We start from the raw sequence: 26,372 nt of genomic DNA on the forward strand, positions 1-26,372 counted from the left end.
GACAGCTCAAACCCACACATGCGCGGTGGCCGTCTTCACCTCAGCCGCCCCACAAGACGTGGCGGCTTGATCTTGCGGGGCGGCGGAGGGGAAATAGTGCGTCCCGTTGAGACGCCGGCCTGACGATCGGTGGGCACTGATCGCGGGCCTGTCCCCTCCCAAGCACAGTCGTGGTGCTCAGTCCCCACCCGGCCCCCCACAAGCCCCAAATGGGTATCTCACGGCGTTTCCACGACAGCAGCGACCAGGTGTGGTTTCCACCGTCGTGAAACAGTCGCAAACGGCAGGCCGTTCGGCCCATCCGGGTCGGAGAATCGCCGGTCGCTGTGAAAAACGGCGAGCAGCGATTCTTCCGAGCGGGGGGTGGGAGAATCGTGGGGGGCGCCAGGGGGTCGTGAAATTAGTCGGGGGGCCCTCCCGCGATTCTCCCACCCCGCGTGGGGAGCGGAGAATTGCACCCTAAATGTATTCAATGATGGAAGAAGGTGAGGGAAAAGAAAGCAACATTTTCACTGGGAATATTTCGTTAATATGTCACCTTTGCAAAGTAAGTGCCTCGGTGTACCAGTGTATCTGGACGAAGCTTTGAATCGAACCTGCAGTTGTCATACAGAAATCGGTATTCAGTGCACTGGGAAGGCACAAAATCCCATGAGCTTCACTAAAGCTTTGCAACAGATACAGTTGCAGTCTAGCTTCATATTTAGGTTCATCGTAGCCAAATTAATCTCTGACATAAAATGCCGCTTCTCCCCTCCTCCCACCATATCTACTTTTATTGTCATTCATTGTTTTAAGTAACCAACTTGAGTGAATTCCAAAAGTGAATCCATGTCTCCTTCATTGAATTTCTTTATCTCAACCCCCACAGACAGGCAGCTTGTTTACTCCAAACCAGGAAACAAATTAGTGCAGAAGTGGTCTGATCACTGAGTGTTTTATGTCTCAATACGCACACACACACATGGCTTCTAATTTCACCTCTGCTAAGTGGGAAATTAATGGGATGGTGTTATCTTCTTTACCAGAAGAATAGGTTGCAGCCAAACGTAGTAGAGATGATTTTGTTTTCATCTGATTTACAGCTGCACCACGGGCATGGTTTTATACTCTCAATCTTAATGGACACTGAAAAAATATTATTGTTCTCATTGCAATTGCCAATATGATAAAGAGGCATAATGTTGAACATGTTAAATGGGGGAACTGCTTTCACGAAAGACATTTGGCGAGTACTTTTCCTCTTATTTGGCTGAGCTTTTTCAGCAACTCGCAATCAATATGTACATGAATGCGTCATTTTCACATAAGATTGCCAATTTTTTTTATTTTTTAAAAATTCTTTCATGGGATGTGAGCATCACTGGCAAGGCCAGCATTCATTGCCTATCTCTACTGTCCTTGAGAAGCCGCCCTCCTGAACCGCTGAAGTCCATCTGGTCTAAACACACCCACGGTGCTGTTAGGGAGGGAGTTGCAGGATTTTGACCCAGTGATAGTGAAGGAATGGCGATTTAGTTCTAAGTCAGGATGGTGTGTGGCTTGGAGGGGGAACTGGCAGGTGTTGTTCCCATGCGCCTACTGCCCTTGTCTCTCTCGGTTATATAAAGAACATAAGAAATAAGGGCAGGGGTGCACATAGGACCCCACGTACCTGCTCCATCATTCAATACAATCAGGCTAATTTTGGCCTCAATTCCACTTTCTGGCTGTCTATCTCAGTCTTAAATATATCCACAACTCTCTGGGGCAGAGTACTCCAAAGATTCACAACCCTTTAACTGTCAGTCTCTTCATCTAAGACATTAATTTGGATTGTAAATAGCCGAGGCCCCAGCATCCCTTTAGCACGAGTTACAGTCTGCCAAATTGTAAATGCTCTGTTTCCCCATTCTCTCTGTTTCCTGTCCGTTATCCAAGGGATTCAGCAGAAAAATGTCAAAGTTCAATATCGAACGGGTTTGGCGGGGTGTTTACCTAGACAGCTGCAATTCTGAGATTGGCAGTTCTATTCAGTTTCTCTCCGTTGAGACCACATTTTGAAAGTTTTCCGGCACCTGGGAGCTGTGCTCGCCAGCAGGACTGGCTCCTCACTGATCGGGGCGCCATTTTGAAAGTATGCCCTGATTTCTCCACATTTCCTCCTTTCAGGAACCCCTGCTTTCAGGACCCCCCGTTTCATCACCGCAACCTTGCTGCAGCCTCCTCACCCCCCCACACACACACCCCATTTCATAAGCATGGGCCCCAACTCTTGGCAATGTCAACCTGGCATCCAGGCACCTTGGCAGTGCCACCCTAGCACCCTGGCAATGCTAACCAGGCACTGCTCGGGTGTCAGGCTTGCAGTGCTAAGGTGCCAGGGGAGCCAGGCTATTAGTCCACCCTGTTCACAACCACCCACGGGAGTTCTAATGGCCTGCCAGGCCCCTCGAGGTATCATCATGCCTGGACCACGATTATGGAAACCAGTACTAAACAGAGCCCAGTTGATCCCATGCAAGTGCAACCATTGACTCCCGGGCGCTGGGTGAATATGGCGTTGGATTACTTCATTAAAATATGATTATCTGGATCATACCCAGCAAGGGCATGACCTAGATTGCGCTGGGTGCTGAGAATCAGGTAACTCGAGCGAGGTTTCAATCGGCCAAATCCCGATTTGGGGCTCTCCCGCGATACACCGGATGTTCGCGTTGGGAAAAGTGCACCCCAAATTATCATCCATGCTCATACATTAGCATTACCTTATGTATTACTGTTTTGTGTGGTACCTTATTAAATGCCTTTTGGAAATCCAAGTTTAATAGATAAGTTCCCCTTTATCTACATCCTCAAAAACAAATGAGTTAGTAAAACATCATGGGTGCAATTTAACGAAAAGGTTTCTAAGGACGCGATCTACTGGTACGCTTGAAAAGCAGCACGCCACGGCACAACATGGTCGGTAAATAACGGGATCCACCTGGCTCACCACACCTTGTGAGATGAAACGCGAACTCGCGAAATGTTGCAATGTGAAGACCGCCCATTGAGGGCGGGAGCACATTTTGGCAGATCTGCATATTAGAGCAAGACAGCTGGTCTCACTCGAATATGCAGATTCCCAAGGTAACCAAGGTTGGGATCTATCCCCTTCGCTTTGGAGAACTCGGGCGACGCCATTCAGGACTGGTCTCCACAAACGACCAGAAGGTGGAACGGTACTCTTGGAGGTCTCCCAGGGGATTGGAGGCTACCAGGTGCATGCCCTCTGTGTAGGGTACTACCTTGGCACTGCTGGTGTCACCTGGGCACCGTGCAGTTCCAGCCTGGCACACTGGCATTCCTCACTGCGAGCATCATCATCCCTCCTGCATTGGTCGGGCAGCAGGCACTCAAGAACTCCCCAGTCTTAGCACTGATGATCGATACCTCAGCCACTTACATTCCTTGGTCGCAGTGGGGTCATGATATCCTGGGGGGAGGAGTCAAGCTGTCAGACAGTGAACTGGTCTTCATCCATACAGCAGGAGGCGATGAGGGCAACTCTAGCCCCCCCCGCCCATGTGCACCAATGGCCCACCTGTCCTCCATCCACTGCATCCTCAACGGGCTATTCCTCAACGTCCTCCTGCACATTCTCCTCATCCGAGGACACATGCTGCTCCTCCTGATCATCCTCAGGAAGTTCCTCACCTCCCTGCAGAGCCAGGTTGTGGAGGGCACAAAGCAGACCATTACAATGCAGGAGGCCTTCTGGTGGCTATATAGTAGGGCCCCTCCAGACCTGTCAAGGCAGCGGAACCGCACCTTCAACAGGCCAATGCACTGCTCGATGACAGCTCGAGTTGCACTGTGTGCCCCATTGTACCTGGTTTGCATAGTGGTGTGTGGCCACCACACTGGCAACATCAGCCACGACTTGAGGGGATAGCCCTTGTCCCGAAGAAGCCATCACAATAACCTGGGGTGTTCCTCGAAGACTACAGAAATCAGCAACTGACCGAGGTGGTAGCGGTCATGCACCATCCCTGGAAACTGGGTACACATGTGTATGAAGCACATCTGGTGGTCGCACACCAGCTGTGCATTGAGGGAGTCAATTTCCAGTTGACAAAGCCCCTCCTCTTTCTCTCACACCCACCGACCCATAGACCCGACCAGAATGCTCCCTGTCATTCTCAAGGAGAATGGGAAATTCCAACTCCAACTTGACAGAGGCCCATGTGGCAGAGCTTGTCCTCTCCACAGTCTCTTCCCCCGCTCTCGGTCATGCTACAGACCCTCTGCCATTGTTGTGAGGATATGGCAATGCCTCCTGGTAAAGGTATCTAAGCGCATTCAAAAATACTCGCAATTACTTTCAAACACATTCTTACCGAAAGATCCAAAAACACAAAATTGCCTCCAATCTAGGTGCCTGCCGCTTTAAATAATGTAACACAGAGTCCATCTTGCTTCCATCATGCTCTCTTTTAAGGAATGCACAATGCAGGCATTGTACTGTATTGTTCAAATTTGGAAGTATGGCATCAAATTAGTTGACTGGACTAAGTGAAATCAGGATAGGGGGTATGGCAAGTGTGGTGGAGCAGGCAGGATGTTCCAATATCCTTGGGGAATAATAAGCATGCCGCAGCCAGTGTTAAAGCCACTGAAGCGGGGTAGCACAGCCAAATTTCACACCCTTATTGTTTTGGAGATTGGAGTCACACTTTATATTTGATTAACTACAACAAGAGTGAGGAAAACATGGGGTGCGATTCTCCGCCTCCCACGCCGGGTGGGAGAATAGCGGGAGGGCCCACGCCCGAACCACGCCACGAATCGCCGCTCGCCATTTTTTACGGGGTGCGCCGATTCTCCGAGGCCGATGGGCCGAGCGGCCGGGCCTTCACGCCCATTTCAACACGGCAGCAAACACACCTGCTCGCTGCTGTTGTAAAACGGGCGCCAGATGCCCGTTTGGGGCATCTAGAGGCCCGATTGGCACGGGAGCACCACGACTGTGCTCGGGAGGGGACAGGCCTGGGATTGGTGCCCACCGATCGTCGGGCCAGCGTCCAAAACAGACGCACTCTTTCCCCTCCGCCACCCGGCAAGATCAAGCCGCCACGTCTTGCCGGGCGGCTGAGGAGAAAGACGCCAACTGCGCATGCGCGGATTGGCGTTGTCCAACCTGCGCATGCGCGGCTGACGTCATCGGCCGCCGTGACTCTTGACGTGCGGCCTTGACGACCGTCGTCAAGGCCGCGCCGCCGTGACGCACGGGGCCGCGCACCTAGCCCCGCCCGGGGGGGGAGAATCGGCCCCGGAAGTGGCCATGAAGGCTGCCGTGGGTCACGGCCTGTCCCACGGCAGCTTTTACGATTCTCCGCATTTGCGGAGAATCTCGCCCCATGATGCTTGATGCTTGCGTTTATCCATTTCTTATTTGGGAGGGAGTTCTTGTTGCTGTGTAGGTGCTTTACTGGTGTGAAGTCGACGTAAACTGATTATTATAGATGAAGCTGTAATAGGGCAGCATGGTGGCACAGTGGTTAGCACTGTTGCCTCACGGCGCTGAGGTCCCAGGTTCGATCCCAGCCCTGGGTCACTGTCCATGTGGAGTTTGCACATTCTCCCCATGTTTGCATGGGTTTTGCCCCCACAACCCAAAAGATGTGCAGAATAGGTGTATTGGCCACACTAAATTGCTCCTTAATTGGAAATAAAAAATGAATCGGGTTCACTAAATTTATTTTTTAAAAAATAGATGAAGCTGTAATAATTTTCTGTAACTCGAAAACAAAAACCAAAGTGGCTCACAATGTAAGTCACGTCTTGTTTTCACAGGATCTACCCCCAAGTTGTATATATTTACCAGAATGGATAAGGGCCATTTGATGTACTGTGGTGACAAATTGTCTCATAAACAAAAAACAAAGTACACAAACTAGAATCTGCGCATTAAAATGAGGAAATGCAAGTCATCTTTCATCTCTTTAAAATATAATTAATGCGTCAACTTTGTTAGAAGCAGCCAGGAGTAAGATTTCCCGACCTACTCATATAAAAACAGATGGTGGGCAACACACTGCTCACAGATGTGGTGCCCACATTGAAGGAAAATGCCCCCTGTGCCTCCTGTTTTCCCGCCACTTCCTTTTCTCAAATACCCTAAAAGAACTGCTTCGAGTTGACTAGTAAATACTTTAATGTGCTGGCAATAAAATACAACATGCCTGGCTTTTCATGTTTACTGTCCAGTTTGGCTTCTTCTGTTTGGCTTTCCATTTTCGTCATGAATAAAATCTCTGCTGTCTGGAGGTAAATGGAGAAGCGAGGCCTTTCAAATGGTCTTTGTACGTTAGCATGTGAAAGAAGTTTCAGCTTTGGAGCAATTCAGTTGAGTGTCAGGTGTGAGATTAACTCATAGAAAGCAAAAAAAAATTTTAAGCACAAGAAATTGAAGTAGATGTCATTTAGAGGTACTACCAACGAGTAGAAGATTGCACAGAATGCATTATCAGATAAGGAGTGTTTCTTTTTGGATTGTTACACAGGCTATCAAAATGGAGAGAACACAATAACAACTTGTAACCATATAATGCTTTTAACGTAATAAAAAGTGTCCCATGGCACTTCACACTGACACGGAGCCATACAATGCAATATTAGGGCAGATAGCAAAAAGCTTGGTCAGGAGCATAGTTTTTAAGGACCGCCTTACAGAGGAAATGAGAAAGGAGGGTGGCAATCTCAATGGTGTATGTTCATGCCATGAAGGTTAGGAAATATGGCACTGGCTGGTGCTTGTTGTCCTGTCAGCTGAATCAGTTCAGAGTGGTGTGCATGCATGAGTGCATGATGGTGGCTGAGGGCTTTGAAAAGAACTCTCCCTCAAAGATCCTCAGGGTTCCAAGTCACATCCCAGGCCTGGACTATCAGGCTAGCCTAATTCTGCTGTCTGCCAGGCCTCGTCTTACTCGGCACACCAGCAGGTCCCAGGAAATGCACCAAACTCTTCTCCCCCTGCCGCCGCCACAGGTGATTGTGTTTGAGGCGGTAGTGGAAGATCATGGGGGAAACTGAAGGTAGAAGGCAAGATTGGGCATATCTAGGCCCCATCTATTTCCTGGGCCGTCCAGATTCGCAAGGGCCAAGGTATTTAAAATAATTTTACTGAAAGACGATACTATCAGCATTACAGTATTGAAACCAGTTGTCATCCTTTTACGCAACTTTTAAGCAAGTTTTTGTTTCCTTCTGAAATGACAGTCCCTGGAGATCCATCATATTAATAACACATCTTATGAGATGTGTGTGTTGAAAAGCTTTTATTGCTGGTACGATACTCAAGAAGCTTTTGAATGTAGAAAAATGCCCCGAAGGATTCTCAATGAAACTAAAGAGTTCAAACAAATTTTTAAAACACTGAAATAAAACATTAAACCTGCACATCTAATTGAGGTATTTGGAATGTGTATAGCATATCAAATTGTGGTAATAGATACGAATGAGCAGAGACAAAGCTATCTGAAGAATTTGCGTACTTTTGCTGTAAAGTTTGAAGATAGCACAATCAAACTAAAAGCACATCCTTCTGTTTGAAACCCCACCTGATAAGTTGGAGATCATTAATATCACAAAGACAGTTTGGAATGCAGTTAAAGGCTCAGTTCAATTACATTACAATCGAAATAAACAGAACACATAATACAATGGTTTGCATGCCAACTTTTCTCCTCTACCGAAGACTTAAAGTGACAGGGCCTTGACGGTCGGAGCATATTGTAATATTTAGGGCCTGGGATGATGTCGCCGCATATGTTGCTCCAACCTTCTCCCCCAGGTAACCAGCTGTGCCTGCGTGCAACAATGAAAATGATACTGACTGGCATAAAAGGACTTGAAAATGATGTCCGTGCCGCAGAAAATATGTTAGTCCTTTTCCAGTTCCAATGATTAAACTTTGAGATTTACCAGACCACCCACTACTGTTCTGTTCATAACAGAGGCACAATTGTCAAATGTGCATGCTGTCTTCAGTCCCACATCATCTGAAGAATTTGAAATGCCAAGACTGTTTGGTCCCCGATAGGCAGTGCGAATTGTGGTTTGTGATTTAAGTTTTCCATGACAGATGTACCTTTCAACTTTCAAAATTACGGGTGGAGTTTTATGACCCTGTTGCAGCAGGGGCTGGGCAGGAAAATGCAGCCAGCGGTTCAAATCTCCATTGACCCCGGCAGGACTGAATATTCCAACGGCAGGAGGGGCCATAATACTCAACACCACGTGCGTCATTCCAAAAAGATATAAAATAAAGATATCAAAATATTAATTTCTTCCCGGTTTGACAGGGTAGATGCTGGGAAAAATGCTTCCTTTCCTTAGGTCAGGATTTCAGAATAAAAGTTGGTCGTTTAAGACTGATATGCCATGTTTCTTAATTCAAAATGGTTGTGAACCTTTGGAATTCTCTACCCCATGGACGCTCAGTTTAATTTCAATACAGCAGTCATTAGGTTTGTGGTGACCAAGGAATCAAAGGGATATGGGAGCCATTACGTGACCATCTCTATCTTCACTGCTGAAGGAATTAACGGATCTTAATTCAACAACATGATCCCAGAGCATGAGACCTCTCTCTAAACCCCTTTGCCTCTCTACCCCCTTCTTATCTTTCAAGGTGCTTCAGAAAATCCATCTCACAGACCAATTAGCTTTTGGTGACCCTTTGTCTCAGCATCAGGTTTTCGTAAGATTATAGGCGAGATTCAGCCACCCCGTTGCGCCCGACGTGAATCGCACGTGAGCCCCAAATTGGGCTCCGCGCCAGGCTGATTGCGAGTCACCTGACTCACTCTACCTGACGTGATCTGGATGTCGCCCTCGCTGGGTTCATTTAAATACCCGGACACTGGATTCACCCACCGTCCAGTACTCGCCAGCCGTGCCTGGGAGACCTTGCTAGGGTGACATTTAACACTGGTCCAAACAAACGTGGGTCAGCCCAGTCCTGACTTCCCGGCTGTCGTAGACAGGAGAGGCACCCTGGAACCCTGGAACTCCCCCGGTACCCAGGCGCATTTTCACTGCCAGGGGCCAGTCGGCACTGCCAGTGGTCGGGAGGTGGCTTGCCAGGTAGAGGGGGGTTGGGGACAGAGGATGGGGGCTGCCGGACAGCTCACCAGCAGAAAATCCACCAAGTGCGGCCTCAGCAGAGAGAATTTCCCTGAAGCAAAAAAATAGCAAAGTGCCATTGGATAACGAGGTGTCTCTCGGCACTGCAGCCACTGAGAAACACCCCACTAAACCCGCCGCCCTTCAGCAGACTTTAACTTCAGTCAGCTGAATCGCACCCGACATCTCTTTTAACTGACTCAATGACACTTTTCTCTGCTGAAGGTCCGATATAAATGTATGTTGTTAGAAATGTTAAATGATGTGGCGTGTATAATATTCCCTCATAGGACATAGAACATACAGTGCAGAAGGAGGCCATTCGGCCCATCGAACCTGCACCGACCCACTTAAGCCCTCACTTCCACCCTGTCCTCGTAACCCAATAACCCCTCCTGACCTTTTTGGACACTAAGGGCAATTTAGCATAGCCAATCCACCTAACCTGCACATGTTTGGACTGTGGGAGGAAACCGGAGCACCCGGAGGAAACCCACGCAGACATGGGGAGAACGGGCAGACGCCGCACGGACAGAGTTGCCAACTCATCAAGCAGTACAAGTAGAAATCAGTAAAAGGAGATGCCTTTCACCGATATAAAAAGTTGGAAATGCTGGGAAAACTCAGCAGGTCTGATAGCATCTGTGGAGAGAGAAACAGAGTTAACGTTTTGAGTCCATAAGACGCTTCTTCAGATCTGAACCTTGTTGAGATTGGATTAATTAATGCTGTAATCAGAAATGTGCCTGACAATTCCCATCAAGCACAAGGGGGAGAAATCTGTTCACATAGCCCTGTTTCCAGGGGTGTTACACAGAATGATATCATAGAATTTACAGTGCAGATGTGGCTTTTCCAGGGGCAGGTGGCACCAGGGGTCACACAGCTTTCTTCAATGGTATCTTTCAAAAATGCCATATGGCTCACTCTGTGATATTGCCTGCTGCCGGGGAATTGATGTATTCTGCATATAGCACCGTTTACACAATATAATTTGTTCCTCTAAAAGATACGGACCTACTCTGGTCCAAATATAAATCAGCTTCTCACTTACCCTCACCTTCTCCCAAATCAACTGTCAACTAGAAAAATTATAGCAAAACTGTATGGGCTAACTTTTCCTGAATTCTTTACTCTAGATCCATACCATCAGAGTACACTTACAATATTAACATTTAATATCCAATTCAGTGCATTTCAACCTCTTACAGAAGCAAGCGTTTTCAAAAAGAAATCTGATTGAGGCAGTATGGCTGACATTGATACAAAGATGGCAGTTCTGCTTTGAATGAAAAACATCAAGGGTTACATTCAAATTAAAGCCAACATTTCCTGTCACCAACAAATCTGCAGACACCACGGGAAGCCTGCCTGTCATGCAGAGCTGATCATTAAATCCACCGTGGAGGAGCTTAGCAAAGTTATTGACTCACTTGCCTTGGACAAAGCTTCAGGTGCTGATGCTAGGTTGCCTGAACAAATCAAGCACAGGAAACTGAGTCCTGCAGCATCTGCATCAGCCTCTCTGTCTCGACTGGAGAGAGGGGGCAGTGTCCCAGTAGGGTGCAAAGATCCTGTAGAAAACAAGGGCGACTGCAGGAGTTGCAACAACTATTGAGGCATCTCCCTACTGAGCATCATGGAAAAAGAATTTGCCTACGTTGTCCTTGTCAAACTGCAGATCTTCACTGAATGCATCCACCCTGAATCTCAGTGTGGTTCAGAACTGGAAGATCTACATTTGACATGATCGTCTTAGTCTGGCAGCTGCAAGAGAAATGCTTTGAGAACAGGAGGCCACTATCTCACAAGGCATTCGACAATGTGAGCAGAGGCAGTCTACTTAAGCTGCTGAAGAAAATTGGCTGCCTGCCATAGCTATTCAAGGTGATATTCTCTTTCAGTCACAATATGGGAAATATGGTCAGCTCTATCGGGGAAGAAACTGAACCTTTTGGGATCTGCAGTTGGGGCATACAAGTTTGTGTTCTAGCACTGACACTCTGGCATATTCTTCCCTTTCTTTTTTCTGCCTTCAGGTCATCTACAAAAGGTATCTACATACAAACCAGAACTGACATGAAGCTGTCCAGCCTTGCTCGCTCGAGATCAAAGACAAAGGTGCCTGAAGTCCTCATCAGAGTTGCTCCATGCTGACAACACCGCACTGGCCTTCCATATTGAGGAACACCTTCAGCGACAAAGGGACAGACTCTCTCATGCCTGTTCAGTTATATACAATTCAGTTGCAGGGAAAATTAGAAAACCAAAATGAAAGGAGGAGGCAGGAGTGCAGGTTAGCGATGACGCGGATGGTTACCAGAAGATAAAAGGTGAGGGACAGAACAGGTAAATGTATTTTTGTAACAAGGAATTAAAGAGTAGAACACATTTAAAAGCTTTGTAACTAAATGCACGAAGCATTTGGAGCAAAATTAATGAATTAATAGCGCAAATAGAGACAAAAGGGTATGACTTGGCAGTGATTACTGAGACAAGGTAACGAAGACAAAAGGATATGATCTGGTGGGGATTACTGAGACATGGTTACAAGGAGACAAAAGGGTATGATTTGGTGGTGATTACTGAGACATAGGCCGGGATTCTCCCCTACCCGGCGGGGCGGGGGGTCCCGGCGGGATGGAGTGGTGTGAACCACTCCGGCGTCGGGCCGCCCCAAAGGTGCAGTTTTCTCCGCATCTTTAAGGGCCAAGCCCTAACCTTGAGGGGCTACGCCCGCGCCGGAGTGGTTGGCGCCCCGCCGGCCGGCGGGAAAGACCTTTGGCGCCAAGCCAGCCGGGGTCGAAGGGACTTCGCCGGCCAGCGGAAGTCCGCGCATGCGCTGAGGCATCAGCAGCTGCTGACGTCACCCCCGCGGACATGCGCAGGGGAGGGGGTCACTTTTGCATCCGCCATCATGAAGGCTATGGCCAACGCGGAAGGAAAAGAGTGCCCCCACGGTACAGGCCCACCTGCCGATTGGTGGGCCACGATCGCAGGCCAGGCCACCGTGGGGGCACCCAACAGGGCCAGGTCGCCCCGCGCCCCCCCCCCAGGACACCCGGAGCCCGCCCGCGCCTCCAGTCCCGCCGGTAAGGGAGGTGTTTTGATTCCCGCCGGGGAACCGGATGACAGCAGCGGGACTTCGGCCCATCGCAGGGCCGGAGTATTGCCGGGGGCGGTGCCCGCCAACAGGCGCGGCGCGATTCCCCCCCCCCGCTGAATCTCTGGTGCCGGAGACTTCGGGAGACGGCAGGGGCGGGATTCACACCGCCCCCCCCGGCGATTCTCCGACCCGGCGGGGGGGCGGGGGGTCAGAGAATCCAGCCCATGGTTACAAGAAGACCAGGGGCGAAGTTCTCCGACCCCCCGCAGGGTCGGAGAATCGCCCGGGACCGGTGTAAATCCCGCCCCCACCGTGGCCGGAATTCTCCACCACCCGGGTATTGGGGGGGGGGCGGGAATCACACCCCGCCAATCGGCGTGCCCTCCGCGCCGATCGGCGACCCCCTGCGGCGATTCTCCGGCCCGCGATGGGCAGAAGTCCCGCCGCTGAGAGGCCTCTCCCGCCGCCGTGGTTCGAACCACGCGGCGGGATCGGCAGCGCGAGCGGGCTCCCGGAGGCAGAAGAGAATCCCCCAGCGCGCATGCGCCGGTGGTGACGCAGCGGCAGCTGACGCACCGGCGCATGCGCAAACCGGTGAAGGCCTTTCGGCCAGCCCCGACGCCGGGCATCAAAGGCCACTGGCACCGGTTTTGGCGCCAGTCGGCGTGGCGCCAACCACTCTGGCACGGGCCTATGACGCCAGAGTGGTTGGCGCCACTCCGCTACGCCGGGACCCCCCACCCCGCCGGGTAGGGGAGAATCCCGCCCCAGGTCTGGGAACTGAGAACCCTTGGATATCCAAGGGTACTCATTTTGTTCGGAATGATAGACTGAAAGGAATAGGAGGTGGTGTAGCTGTGCTGATGAAGAAAGGATTCAGTGCTGAAATGGGAAATAAGCACTGGAAATAGGGCAGCACGGTAGCATGGTGGTTAGCATAAATGCTTCACAGCTCCAGGGTCCCAGGTTCAATTCCCGGCTGGATCACTGTCTGTGCGGAGTCTGCACATCCTCCCCGTGTGTGCGTGGGTTTCCTCCGGGTGCTCCGGTTTCCTCCCACAGTCCAAAGATGTGCGGGTTAGGTGGATTGGCCATGCTAAATTGCCCGTAGTGTCCTAAAAAGTAAGGTTAAGGGGGGGTTGTTGGGTTACGGGTATGCGGTGGATACGTGGGTTTGAGTAGGATGATCATGGCTCGGCACAACATCGAGGGCCGACGGGCCTGTTCTGTGCTGTACTGTTCTATGTTCTATGTTCTAAATCAAGTTGCGGAATCAGTTTGGGTAGAAATAAGAAATAGCAAAGAGAAGTGTAATGAGGAGGGGTTAATTGATGACCTCATGGTTAATGATCCTCTCGGGAACAGCGACCATAATATGATAGAATTCAAAATTCAGTTTGGGGCCGAGAAAGTGCGATCCCAATCTAGTGGTCTGGAATTAAACATAGGTAATTGCATAGGCATGAAGTTAGATTGGACCCGATTAGAGTGGGCAGGAAGGCTAAGAGTTAGGAGAGCTGATGAGCAGTGGCAGCTGTTTGCGGAGATTCTCAATTCCTCACAACTAAAATATATTTCAGAGAGGAAGAAAGACGTTAAGAGGGGTAATAAAACATCCAAGGCTAAGCAATGAGGTTAAGGACATTATAAAGACAAAAACTAAGTGATGCACTATCAATTGCTACAAAGACAAGAGTAGTGGAATAATTGAGGCTTTATTGAGCAAAGATGTTGTGCCTCCTGTAGCTGGAATCAGAATGGCTGCAGCACTGGCGAGCACACACATTTATACGCAGGCAGGCAGGGATTTACCCATGTACAGACCGTACCATAATACATGTAATACTACTAGTGGTGACTACCACACTAAGGTATACCAAGTTGCAAAGGCCAGTGGCAGGCTGGAATTGTGGGAAACTTTCGAGCATAAACAAAGGGTTAATAAAAAAGTAATAAAACAAGCTAAGGTAAATTACAAAAGAAAGCTTACACAAAATATCAAAAAGAAAATCAAAAGCTTCTATAAGTACATAAAAGGGAAGATAGTTGCAAAAGTGACCGTTGGTCCCTTGAATGATGAAAGCAGAGTTAATAGTGGGGAAAACAGAAATAGCAGAGATGCTAAATCAATATTTTACCTAAATTTTCATGGTTGAGGACACTAGTACTATCGCTATAGGAAAGGGTAATTCAGAGGTAATAGAAAGGGTGGAACTTAGAATGATCAGCATCAATAGGGAAACAGTACTCAACACATTATTGGGATTGAAGGCAGACAAGTCCCCAGGGCCTGATGGCCTACATCCTAGGGTGTTTAAGGAAGTGGCAGTGGTGATAGTGGATCCATTGGTTATAATATACCAAAATTCCCAGCACACAGGAAAGGTCCAGTGGATTGGAAAATTGCTTATTCAAAAAGTGCTAATAAAAAGGGTGGGAGGCAGACCACAGGAAATTACAGACCAGTTAGTTTAACATCTATTGTTGGAAAATCCATTATTAAGGAAGTAATATCATGACATTTGGAAAGTCAAAACGCAATCCATCAGAGTCAGCGTGGTTTTATGAAGGGTAAATATTAAGTCCCAAAGGGTCGTGAATCTGGGGTATTCGCTACCCTAGTGGATGCTGGGCAGTGAGTAAATTTAAGGACGAGATTTTTAATTAGTAATGGGTTAAAGGGTTATTGAGAACGGGCAGGATGGTAGATTGAGACCATGATGAGATCAGTTATAGTCGTATTGAATGGCGGAGCAGGCTCAAGAGGCTGAATTGCCTTCTCCTGCTCTTAGTTCTTATGCTCTTAGAAAGTACTATTGTGTCTAATTCCACCTTCCAGTTCTTGGCCTGTAGCCCTGGAGGTAACAGCACCTCAAGCACAAATTTGGTCTTGTTGCTTAACAAGGGGATCATGGGTTATTGGGTGAAGGCAGGAGAATAGGGATGAGGAACATATCAGCCACAATCGAATGGCAGAGCAGACTCGATAGGCCGAATGGCCTAATTCTGCTCGTATGCTCTTATGGCCTTATGCAAGTAGATTGGTTTGACCATCGGCATCGTGAAGACAAATGTCATGGTCCAGGATGCGGCAGAGACAACCATACCAAAGTAAGGCTCCTGAGCCACACCAAGCGATGCTTAACACAAAATAAGGAGAGAACATAAGAACTAGGGGCAGGAATAGGCCATTTGGCCATTCAAGCTAGCTCTGCCATTTAATAACCTGATCTTTGTGTGGACTCAGCTCCACTTACCCGCCCGCTCTCCGTAACCTTTTATTACTTTACTACTCAAAACTCTATCTACCTTTGCCTTAAAAACATTAAAACATAAAAACACACCACTGTGTTGATCACCACGGCATAAATCACCGTCTTGCGAGAAGCAAGGCTGGTACTTTTTAAAAATAAAAGTTTTTGTGAAAAAAAAGTGGTTATAAACATATTTTTGAGGGCTTAGGAAAGAGAACAGCTGGAGCTGTTTACAAATAATGCCTCCATTCTGGTGATGATACCCACGAGTGCCATAATTTCTAACATGATTGTGATTTGGGTGAAAAATGATTGCTCCCACAGTACCGTAACAAGATATCATTATGGCATCCTATTAAATAGTGGCACAATGACTGCAAAAATTCAATGCTGTGATGGTAAAACAGTACATAAATTATCAATATGTGTATTACTCTTTTTATGAAAAAAAAATGAACGATGGAATGTTTCAGAAATCATGGGAGATATTTTAGTTTTCTTAGTACATGCACAACTACAATTTTCCACAAATAATGGTGCCAGCATAAATTGTGAAGCTCTCAACAATGTTCTATTCCTCTACAAGTTCTAGTCAAATTCTTTGTTAAAAGTCCATTGATCAACAGAATTTTAGTGTCTTTGACGAGTACAGTTTAACACTTGCATCAATGTCCTGTTGATGCTCTAATCAGCTGCCGTAGTCTGTGAATGAAATTTTTCTGAAGTTAATAATTCTGTACTAGAACAGTGTTGTACTTGTCAGTAAATAGATTTTACCTTGACACTTTTGAGGATCAGTCTTTGTAGGCTTAAAGCAACTAAGTCCCATGGCACCATGTTACTTGCAACGCACCCTCGCCATCGGCTTCTTCACCAGCACTAGCTCCTGGGCTAGGAAGGAATCCCCAGAGACAGCCCCTGTCTGCCAGAGCAACTAAGCTTAACATACTGACCTCCTCCCCAATCCTCCTCCATTGCATATTTGGATACTCCACCAGATTTAGACACACCTCCTGTACAAGCCCCAGCATTTAATCAGTGTCACTATCTCACTAAATGCAAACTTCTGCCCCCTTCACTTAGGAGATCGGTGCTAATTGTTTTTCAGACATGGACAAGTAAGTCAGACCTGAGGGATAAATTGCAACTAGGCTGAGCTGTGCAGCACCACCAGTTTAAACATTTCCACCTGCAAGAACCCCCTTGAAGTTAAAAGAAACGAAAGTAAAATACTGCTAGAAATATGCACAAATTGTTAATTGTTTTGTATATTATTACATCCGATTTCAGATTTTTCAGACCCATGTTGTTTATTATCAGCAGTTTGGCACTTTGCCAGTTATGAGCTGACTTGCCAATTAAGTCACCTTGAATATACTTGCCCTTTTTATATGCATTTTGCAGCTTGAATGCTGATCAGCTAATCAAAGGCTGCAGGAAACCAAAATGAGTGTTAGGGTCTGTGGCTGCAGCTTCTCAGTACCAGACAGGACATTCAATTTGCAGCTATCAATGATCGTCAATCATTAGCTGACAAAATCTACAAGCAAGGCGCTTCAGGACTGGAGAAATGTTCTTTTACAGGAAAAATGTCCACGAATATCTATTAAAAGCAGACTGGGAGGGAGTCATGCAGGCCATTGATTGGCAGCACAGGTTTAAAGAGGACAAGTCAAGAGATTTGATGTTAAGGCGCTACAACACCTCATTAGACTTTTGCTTTGATGATAGAGACACGGATTTTCTTTTAAGGGTGGCAGGTGTTGTAATTCCTGGTATTAACATGTGTATCACTGAACCAGATATATAACACAGACAGAACAGATCAAATCTTTCTGAGATGTATGTTCTTTATAAAGTAATATTTTCAGAAATATTTCCAGTGATGTCCCCCTTCTCCCTCCCCCATCCACAGCCATTTGAAGAAAATTCCAGCCCTGTATTTTCAAGGCTGCTCAGCTTTTATCGAATGAAGTAGAACTCAAATGGTTTACACGCAAGGTCTTCCAATGTGACATTGTCTATTTTATGTACTTTGACGAATGGCCAATTTCATCTCTTCACTTTCTTTGCTGAAGTACAAACAAATATTCTAATCTGAGTCAATCAATAAGCCTAAAACCCAGTTATTGCACATGTATGTCGGATTAAAAACCCGTGAGAATCCCAGGGGGGGATGTTTCTGCCTGGTCGCAGCGGGGCTGTAAAATGCAGCGAGCCGGTCAAAACTCCATTGACCTCGGCGGGAACGGAAGATCCCGTCGGCGGTAAGGCCGGTAAACTTCTGCCCCAAGAATGTGTGTAAGGCCCTTTAGAACATAGAACAGTACAGCACAGAACAGGCCCTTCGGCCCTCAATGTTGTGCCGAGCCATGATCACCCTACTCAAACCCACGTATCCACCCTATACCCATAACCCAACAACGTCCCCCCCTTAACCTTACTTTTATTAGGACACTATGGGCAATTTAGCATGGCCAATCTACCTAACCCGCACATCTTTGGACTGTGGGAGGAAACCGGAACACCCGGAGGAAACCCACGCACACACGGGGAGGACGTGCAGACTCCACACAGACAGTGACGCAGCCGGGAATCGAACCTGGGACCCTGGAGCTGTGAAGCATTTATGCTAACCACCATGCTACCCTGCTGCCCAAATAATTTAATTTAAGTAGCCCATGCAAACTGAGTTGGGGATGATTAAAAAATGCTTCCTCAGCTTAAATCCAAAAGTGAGCCTTGTGAATGCCGCTGATACACTGCGCCTCCATTCGATGTATTCTCTGCCAATTATTCCCCCAAGTTCCTGACCGAATATTTCCTGCTCCTGCCATACTTTTTATTATCAGCTCATTTTGTTTGAGGAAGGTGCAGGCCCTGCTATGTGTGTGTGTGTGTGTGTGGACCATTGAAATTAGCTGCAATTCAATTATAATACACTAATAAATGAAAAGTTATATAGGCATAAACCTGAAAGGAACCGGCTAATTTATCTCATTTGTTCTGGGACTCCATCCATACTGGAAGCACAAATCAATATTGGATCGTTTTCCAATTAAATGAAGATATGCTCGAGATTGTTGGATCATACAAAACAGAGTAGGCCATCAACAAATAGTCCCCAAGACTGAAATATTTACACCTTATTCTTTGCTATCAAAAAGTTACCTTTGTACAGGAGCACGTCACTCAGCCCACCAAACCTGCTGATCCAACTGGCCTTAACTCTACTTTCCCGCCTTTCTTGGCCATTGACTTTGGAAGAACCAGAAGATCTTGCCAGCAGCCAAGGGCAAGTCGCCTCCGCAAAACTTGCCATGGGGGGGGGGAGGTAGAAAATCCCAGCCTTTATATCCACCTCACAACCTGTTTCGTACCTATCTTTTTATCATCAGGCATTTTGGCTACAATAGTCCCCTTCATCCACATCATTAATATAGATCATTCGTAGGTGAGGCCCCAATACTAATCAATGGTGCACTCCACTAGCCACAGTTTATCAACCTGAAAATAACTAACTTTTACCAACTATTTATTTCGAGTTAGTTAGCCAGTTCTCTATCCATGCTAATAAAAGGTAAAGGTGAAGTTGCCATAGTCTCAGATGACCATAGGCTGCTTTCCCCTTTGAGGGGGAGAGCTGACGGGTGGTGATTTAACCTGAGGATCGCCACACCTCAGGTGAAGGGCAAGGTTGAGAAGGCATGACCTTCATGAATATGTAATCATCCATGCTAATATATCACACCCAACACCATTAGCTTTTAGGTGGAATCTTATTGATTCCTCTTGGAAATCCAAATACACTAAATCTACTGATTCACCTTTATCCACCCTGCTTATTATAGCCTCAAATGACACAATTTTTAAAAAATGATTTCCTTTCACAGAATCATGTTGACTCTGTCTGATAGTATTATGATTTTCTAGATATCCTCATTCTGGGGGATATTCCAGATATCCTCATCCAATTACAGATGTTAGTCGAATTGGTCTATAGTTTCCTGATTTCTGTCTCGTCCTTTCTTTAATAATAGTGGTACTTCTGAGGTTTTGTAATCCTTTCCAAAATCCAAGGAATTTTGGAAGATCACAACCAATGTATCCACTAACTCTACAGTCCTGTTAGTTTTCCAAGTGTTTTTTCTCTAGTGATCATGATGATTTTAAGTTCCTCCTTTGTTCCCCCTGCTTTACTACCATTCTTGGGATCCTTTTGGGTCTTCTGCTGTGAAGTGAAATACAAATACTAGTTTAAAATCTCTGCCATTTCCTAGTATCCCATCATTAATTCCCCAGTCCCACCCTCCAGGAGACCCTAATCTTTTCCTTTTTATATATTTGTAGACTGGGTCTGCAGCAGGTGGTGAAGGAACCAACAAGAGGGAAAAGCCTACTTGACCTTATCCTCACCAATGCAACTGTTGCAGATGCATCTGTCCATGACAGTATCAGTAGGAGTGACTACCACACAATCCTTGTGGAGATGAAATTCCATCTTCACATTCAGGAAACCCTCCATCATGTTGTATGGCACTACCACCATGCTAAATTGAAAGGATTTCAAACAGATCTAGCAGCTCAAAACTGGGTATCCCTGAGGCACTGTGGGTCATCAGCAGCAGCAGAATTGAATACAACCACAATGTGTAACCTCACAGCCGAGCATATTTCCTCACTCTACCATGAGATCAACCCTAGTTCAATAAAGAGTGCAGGAGGGCATACCAGGAGCAGCACAGGCCAAAACTAAAATGTGGTGTCAATCTGGTGATGTTACAAACCCACAACCTCTACCACAGGACAAGGGCAGCAGATACATGGGAACACCACCAGCTGTAAGTTCCCCTCTGAGCTGCACATCATTCTGACTTGGAACTATATTGCCGTTTCTTCACTGTCACTGGGTCAAAATCCTGGAGCTCCCTTCTTATCAACACTCAGGGTGTATCTACACCAAATGGACTGTCACAGTTCAAGAAGACGTTTGGCACCACCTTCTCAAGGGCAGTTAGGGATGGTCAATAAAAATGTTGACCTACCCAATGACACCCACATACCGTTAAAAATAATTTTTAAAAGCTTTCACGGTCTGTTTTAATATTTCTTGATAGTTCTCTCTCATACATCAATTTCTCCCTCATTATTTTGTTAGTCATCCTTTGCTGGCTGCTAAAACTTTCGAATTGGTTATATCTATAACGCACATTTCATTTGGTGTCAAACCTGAATGTATTGGATCAATTTTTCCAGCACAGTAAATTACAATGGAGATGTCTCATAAATTATCCTTATCTATAATCCCAAACAGTATGCACAATGAAACTTATCCAAGTCAATGAGAGAGTCCATCTGTTCCAGATTCGAGAATAATAACTACTGCCATGGAAACAAGAGTTAGCCTCCCTTGCTTATCACCAAAAACTGAGATAGCAGACATGCAGAAGCCAGAATTTGAATTTGTCGAGGATGAAAGGTTGTGAATATTACTTCCTCCAGTGTTTCCATGTTATTCAAAATGGCCAGCAGCAAACCTGTCAATGCAGCAAACCACCGCAATCCAGGAATCCTGGCCGGGGGTAAGCTCATGAAAAGGCAATGGAAGGAACGACAGACGCTCCGTGGGCAATGACTGTGCCACCTTTCTGCATTCAGGACTGTTCAGGTTCAGGGACTGACATTGGAAGTCAGTTAACTGAGTGCAAATTGTCGTTCACAGTAGGACAGATCACAAGAAGAAAAGGACATTGCTTAAGAATGACTATTTTAGAGTGGTTCTGGGTGACAGCTGAGAGCAGCGCAGGACTATTTTCTCCCTCCCTCAGCAGAAAGTAGCTTTAAAAGAATACAGAAGGAGGGATGCTTTATGTTGCAAAGTGTCTCCTAAGCTTTCTGTCCTCGGCTACCTGAATTGTTTGTCTCTTCAGAAAATTGCTGAATGCCAGTTTTGAAAAGACATAGCAATTCGCACTAATTCCTGGAACTCACTCCACCAATTAAAGGCAATAAACACTACAGTTGCATTTGGAAGGCAGCAGATTAGAATATATTAATTTACTGCTCCTATAATTTAGTAAATTCTAAGAAAACACTATTTGGGATGGGCGGGGGGCTGGGTGGGTAAGCAGAATAATATTGTTATAATCAGATGAGGAGAGTTGGAATGGCTTCCTTCTTTCCCATCCACCTATTTGATTGCAAAAGGTTTTCTTTTAAAGGATGTGCTTCCCAATTCAGTGAGTGTTTAACTGCTTACAGTGACATAAAAGACACAAATAGACATGTTTTGTCAGGTTTAAGAGAATAGTATTTATTGTACTATATTGTACTTAACACGCACACAGGCCACATATCCACGCACATTCTGTCAGAATTCACATACAAACAAATAGATTACGGAGTAGAACGATAGTAACTTAAAGTCTAGTCAATTTAAAGGGTCATGGTCCTTGAAAATTGGTGGCTTGGCTGACTTCAGGCTGAACTCAGAGCCCTGATGGGTTCGGCATCGAGGCTTTTAACAATCAATATAATAGACATTTTTTCTGGAGGCAGCAAAATTGAGTTCATTAAAAAGGTCTCTGCTTGTGGCACATGCTCAGAATCAGCAGACAGAGTTCAAATCCTGCAAATTGGATGGAGAAAGAGAGAGAAGCCACTCAGGTATTTGCTTCTTTGGTGTCTCATTTGCTTGTGCACTGGTGGGCAGGAGAAGCAGGTGCTTAAAAGGGTTAGTTGCATTGTCACATGGCCCTCTCCCTCTAATTGCCCAAATATGGTCATGGCTAATGGATTCCAGTCGCCTGCCTCGCCTGATTAGATTATTAGGGCATATTCCTTTCATGACCAAAGTCACATTGTCTAAGTCATTGCAACTAATAGTTTGGCTCCATGCTGATGAGTACCTAAATTATTGTCTGGATGCTTTGCTAATGGTGTATGAGATGCCCCACCCCCAAAGGAAATTGTTCCATTTGCAGACAAATGGCTTTAGAATATCGACGGTACAGTAATGCAAACGTTCAGCCATCCTTGATTGTGATTTCAAGTCATTGGAATGTGGCTTTAGTATTTAAAAAAATAGTGGTTTCCAGCCAGTAAATTCATAAAGTCATTTTCTGAAAAGCATAGTTGAATAAAATTTATCGGAACATTCCATTTCCAATAGACAAATTCAAGTTCAGGCTAGAGAATGTTAATCATAGTCTGAAATCTCAGCTTTCATCAGTATTCGCAGGAGAGAAAAAATAACTCTTGTTTCCACAGCATAAGTGCTGTTTTCTAATCTAGAACACAGGGAGAAATGTCACTGAAACATAATCACAATCACATAATGGATTCTTATGTCTTGGCTTGTTGTGGATGCTGTTTGGGAATGACAGATAGGATGACTTCTGAGGATTATTCATTGCAACTTGTTGATGCAGGCAAATGGTGCCAAGAATCCAATTCTGGCACCAAGTTAACTGTGCACTGCTTTCACAACCAACAGATGTGACCCCTGATTTAGCTTCAATTCAGAGAAAAATGCAATCTCTGGATGCAGACTTTATGATCATATTGGAACCCGTTCTCTTACTTTCTACTAATTGTCAGAAGATTGATTGTGGAAGAAACAACCATGATTAATGCCAAAACAGAAAATAAACCCTTTGATCCATTCAGTCTCAAGTTACCCCACAGTGAAATAATTTTGAGCCGAACAGTCCTGCAACTGATTTATGTAATTTACGGTCTCCCTCTGTGCCCATTCTAGTGTGTATATTGTTTGTCACTCTAGATCCATGCTCCCATTTTTACGTTTCCACCCATTTCTCTCCATCTCATTCAGGCTTCCATCAATGCCCCCTTCCCCACCACCCATTCCCTCCTCAGACTGCACTCTCTACTCTTGCCTTCCCAGGCATCAGTTCATCTTCTATTAGGCCATCAGAGCTCTCTGTACTGGTCCTGCTATTCTCAACCATGCTCAATGAAGAGTCTTTCCTTGTATCTTCTGGACCAGTAATCTCAACAGCCTTACCCTTCCTCCTGATAAGCATCTCTTCTAGAACATTCCTTGGCTAATTTATCTATCTTCCTCCTCCTCATCATCCTCCTCACCTCATTTTTTCCCTGAAAATTATTCCATTACACCTGTGGCAGACAGCAAGGACAGAAGAATCTCCTGGTCAACAGTAATTGCTCGTCAAAAGACTCCATGCACAGGTCCTTTCCATGATTTGTGCTCTGTGGTCAGCAATGTCTTCATTTCAAGGGACTATCAGAAAGAAAGTGACTTCTGTATTTAATGCATGACACTATTTGCCATAAAAATAGTAAAAAAACAATATACCTCCATGCCAATGTAAAATATGATTAAACGGTAACTGAGTCACATTCTAACTTGTCACTTCTGGTGAGGAACCTTGCCTACCGAAAAACCAAATCAGATGCATGCTGACGATTGCCTGTTTTTACTTTCATTCTTGAAATGTGAGTGTCACTGGCAAGGCCAGCATTTGTTGTCCATTCCTAATTATAGTTGAGAAGGTGGTGGTGAGCCACCTTCTTGAACCGCTACAGTCCTTGTGGTGTACACCTTCAGAAGCTCACTCCAGGTTTTTGATCCAGTAACAGTGAAGGAATGACAATATAGTTCATTTCGGGATACAGTGTGATATGGAGAGGAACTTGTAGGTGGTGGTGTTCCCATTATCCTAATAGCTTCTAAAAGTTGTGAGTTGGGAAAGGTCTGTTGAAAAAGACTTGGCAAGCTGCTGCAATGCATCTTGGGGATATTTGAAAGGATTAGAAATTCATGAGCAGTCTGCATCCAAATTTACAATATGCGTTCTTTGTGGGTGGAGCTGGCCACCTGAAATGCCAATTAGTAAATTTGGTCTATATTTCATACATTAGGAATGTTTCCATTCTTTCATTTTTGGTTGGAGATGTTTGTATTTGCTGTGTACATGTTCCAGGTTTCCTGAAAATTCTGCCGAGTTGATCCTTGAAATGCCCAGCATATATTTATGTTGCTAAGAGCAGATAGGTTCCATTCCGGGCTACCTTAAGGTCCGAAACAGAAAATGACGAAAAATGACTTTCAGATGGATTAGTTGCCTCAAGCGAGATGGTCCTGTATTCCTTTCAGAGACTGGAATCATTGTCTTATCTTCAGTCATTCTGGATTTTGCCTGCTGGACAGCTGCCCACATTAAAATATAAACACACCCACCTCAGGATTTGGGACTAGGTCAATGACAGGCCCAATCACTCTTGTACCATCGTGTGCCATTAAAAGTGTCCTGGCATTTCCAGGCTAAATTGTCACACTATAACATTAGTCACAATTATGTAACGTCATCTGCTGCCTAGTTCCAACTGGTGCAAGTTTTTAAAAAGATATTTAAGTTTCTTGATATTATTATAATCCCAAACCAAAACCCAACAGTGGCTAGTTTACTGGACAAAAACCCCAATATTTAATTTTAATTTTGTAAGAGTGTGAGGAAAGGATACCTCACTCAAGGAGAGATTTCACAAAGGAACAGGGATATGGTACATTAAAACATACTTTATTACTAACACAGTATTAAAATATCTTTAACATCACACCAGTAAACAACTTACAATTACCACTTAAACAATCCTACTCAATACAGTGAATACAATACCCTTAGCTGCTATCTTTATTCCCACACAAACAACAAGAAAATAACTCAGGTAGGCTCTTAATCCACTATTAATCCATTAGCACATAGGAACACTTGATTTACAGAGATGTTTTTTGAGAAAGAGAGAACTTTTCACACTGCTTTAAAGGAAAAACCTGAATCCTGTCAGAACCATGCCAAAACTCGGGCTGTATTTATTGAGAAGCTGTTTCAGCTGGTTTCAGCTCCCCTTGTTCTCAGGCAAGTCTGCACTTATTTAAAGACTGTTCTATTTTAACTGAATTGCAGTGAGAGCAAACTGCTTCACTTCTAGCCGCAGCTTCATTCAGCCTTCTGCAAAATGTCTGATACCTTAGCTCCACCCAGCAACAAGACCATCTTACCAAGCTGAAATTTAATTAACTCACAGGGAATCCCCTTAATCAAAACATCATTCCATTAGCCCAAACTTTTTACGATGCTTTAATTGCCACCCTGGCTTCCAAAAGCTTTGTTGTCTTTCAAACTAGGATTTATTTTAAAACATGACTGCAGCAGTCACACATACTTTAATCCAGGCTTTTAACCCTTACCGCACCAAGTACATATAACACAATACAAATTAAACACCCACATTCATCTCAACATCGACAACAGTTGGTGAGCTAGACCTCCTTTGTGGACTCAGTACATTTGTAAGAAGTATTTTTAGAAGTATATCCAGAAAACGAGAGTGGTTAAGAAAGGTAATCTATTGAAAAACAGAATTAGGTATGTGGTAGAAAGTCAAGAATTGGAATTGTTAAAGGAATATTTTGCTCTGATCTTCACTATAATTGCAGCAGAATATGGAACTAAGAGGTAGATTCTCACTTTCGGAAGTAGTTGGCTGACAGCCTATTATACATCCTCTTCTCCCTTTCTTTACAGATGCTGTCAGACTTACCAAGTATTTGTAACTATGAATTAAACAAACTAATTAATATTTTCAGAACCATTAACAGTTTGCAGCGGATTATCTGATTACTGAAGTGGGGGGAACAGTAGCTCCAATACCCGTGTGGGTGGCTGCCTCCAATATCTCTGATAGCTTCCCAGAGTAAATGTATAAAAACTCCACTCCCACTTTGGCAATGGATCAAAACATTTGGTGTGGGGGATCATTGAGCCTGATTTGTGGCACCCGTGATTTTCTGGCCATTAATTCTGATGACTCAATTG

General features: G+C 45.4%; 1 protein-coding gene across 4 annotated transcripts in view; it reads right to left on the reverse strand.

The window, feature by feature from the left end:
- arhgap24 (Rho GTPase activating protein 24) overlaps positions 1-26,372 on the reverse strand; it is a 1,044,996-nt gene that overhangs the window by 193,335 nt on the left and 825,289 nt on the right. Inside the window, exon 1 of one of the 4 annotated variants that reach the window (XM_038791767.1) lies at positions 16,288-16,428. The exons of the other annotated variants lie outside the window; for them this stretch is intronic. Coding sequence (XP_038647695.1) covers positions 16,288-16,339 — 52 coding nt within the window. The 5' untranslated portion in view covers positions 16,340-16,428. Of the gene's footprint in view, positions 1-16,287; positions 16,429-26,372 lie in introns of those variants that run through there. 4 annotated transcript variants of the gene reach the window in all.

Source organism: Scyliorhinus canicula, chromosome 3, assembly GCF_902713615.1.
Source record: "Scyliorhinus canicula chromosome 3, sScyCan1.1, whole genome shotgun sequence".
In the NCBI taxonomy this organism is placed as follows: Eukaryota; Metazoa; Chordata; class Chondrichthyes; order Carcharhiniformes; family Scyliorhinidae; genus Scyliorhinus; species Scyliorhinus canicula.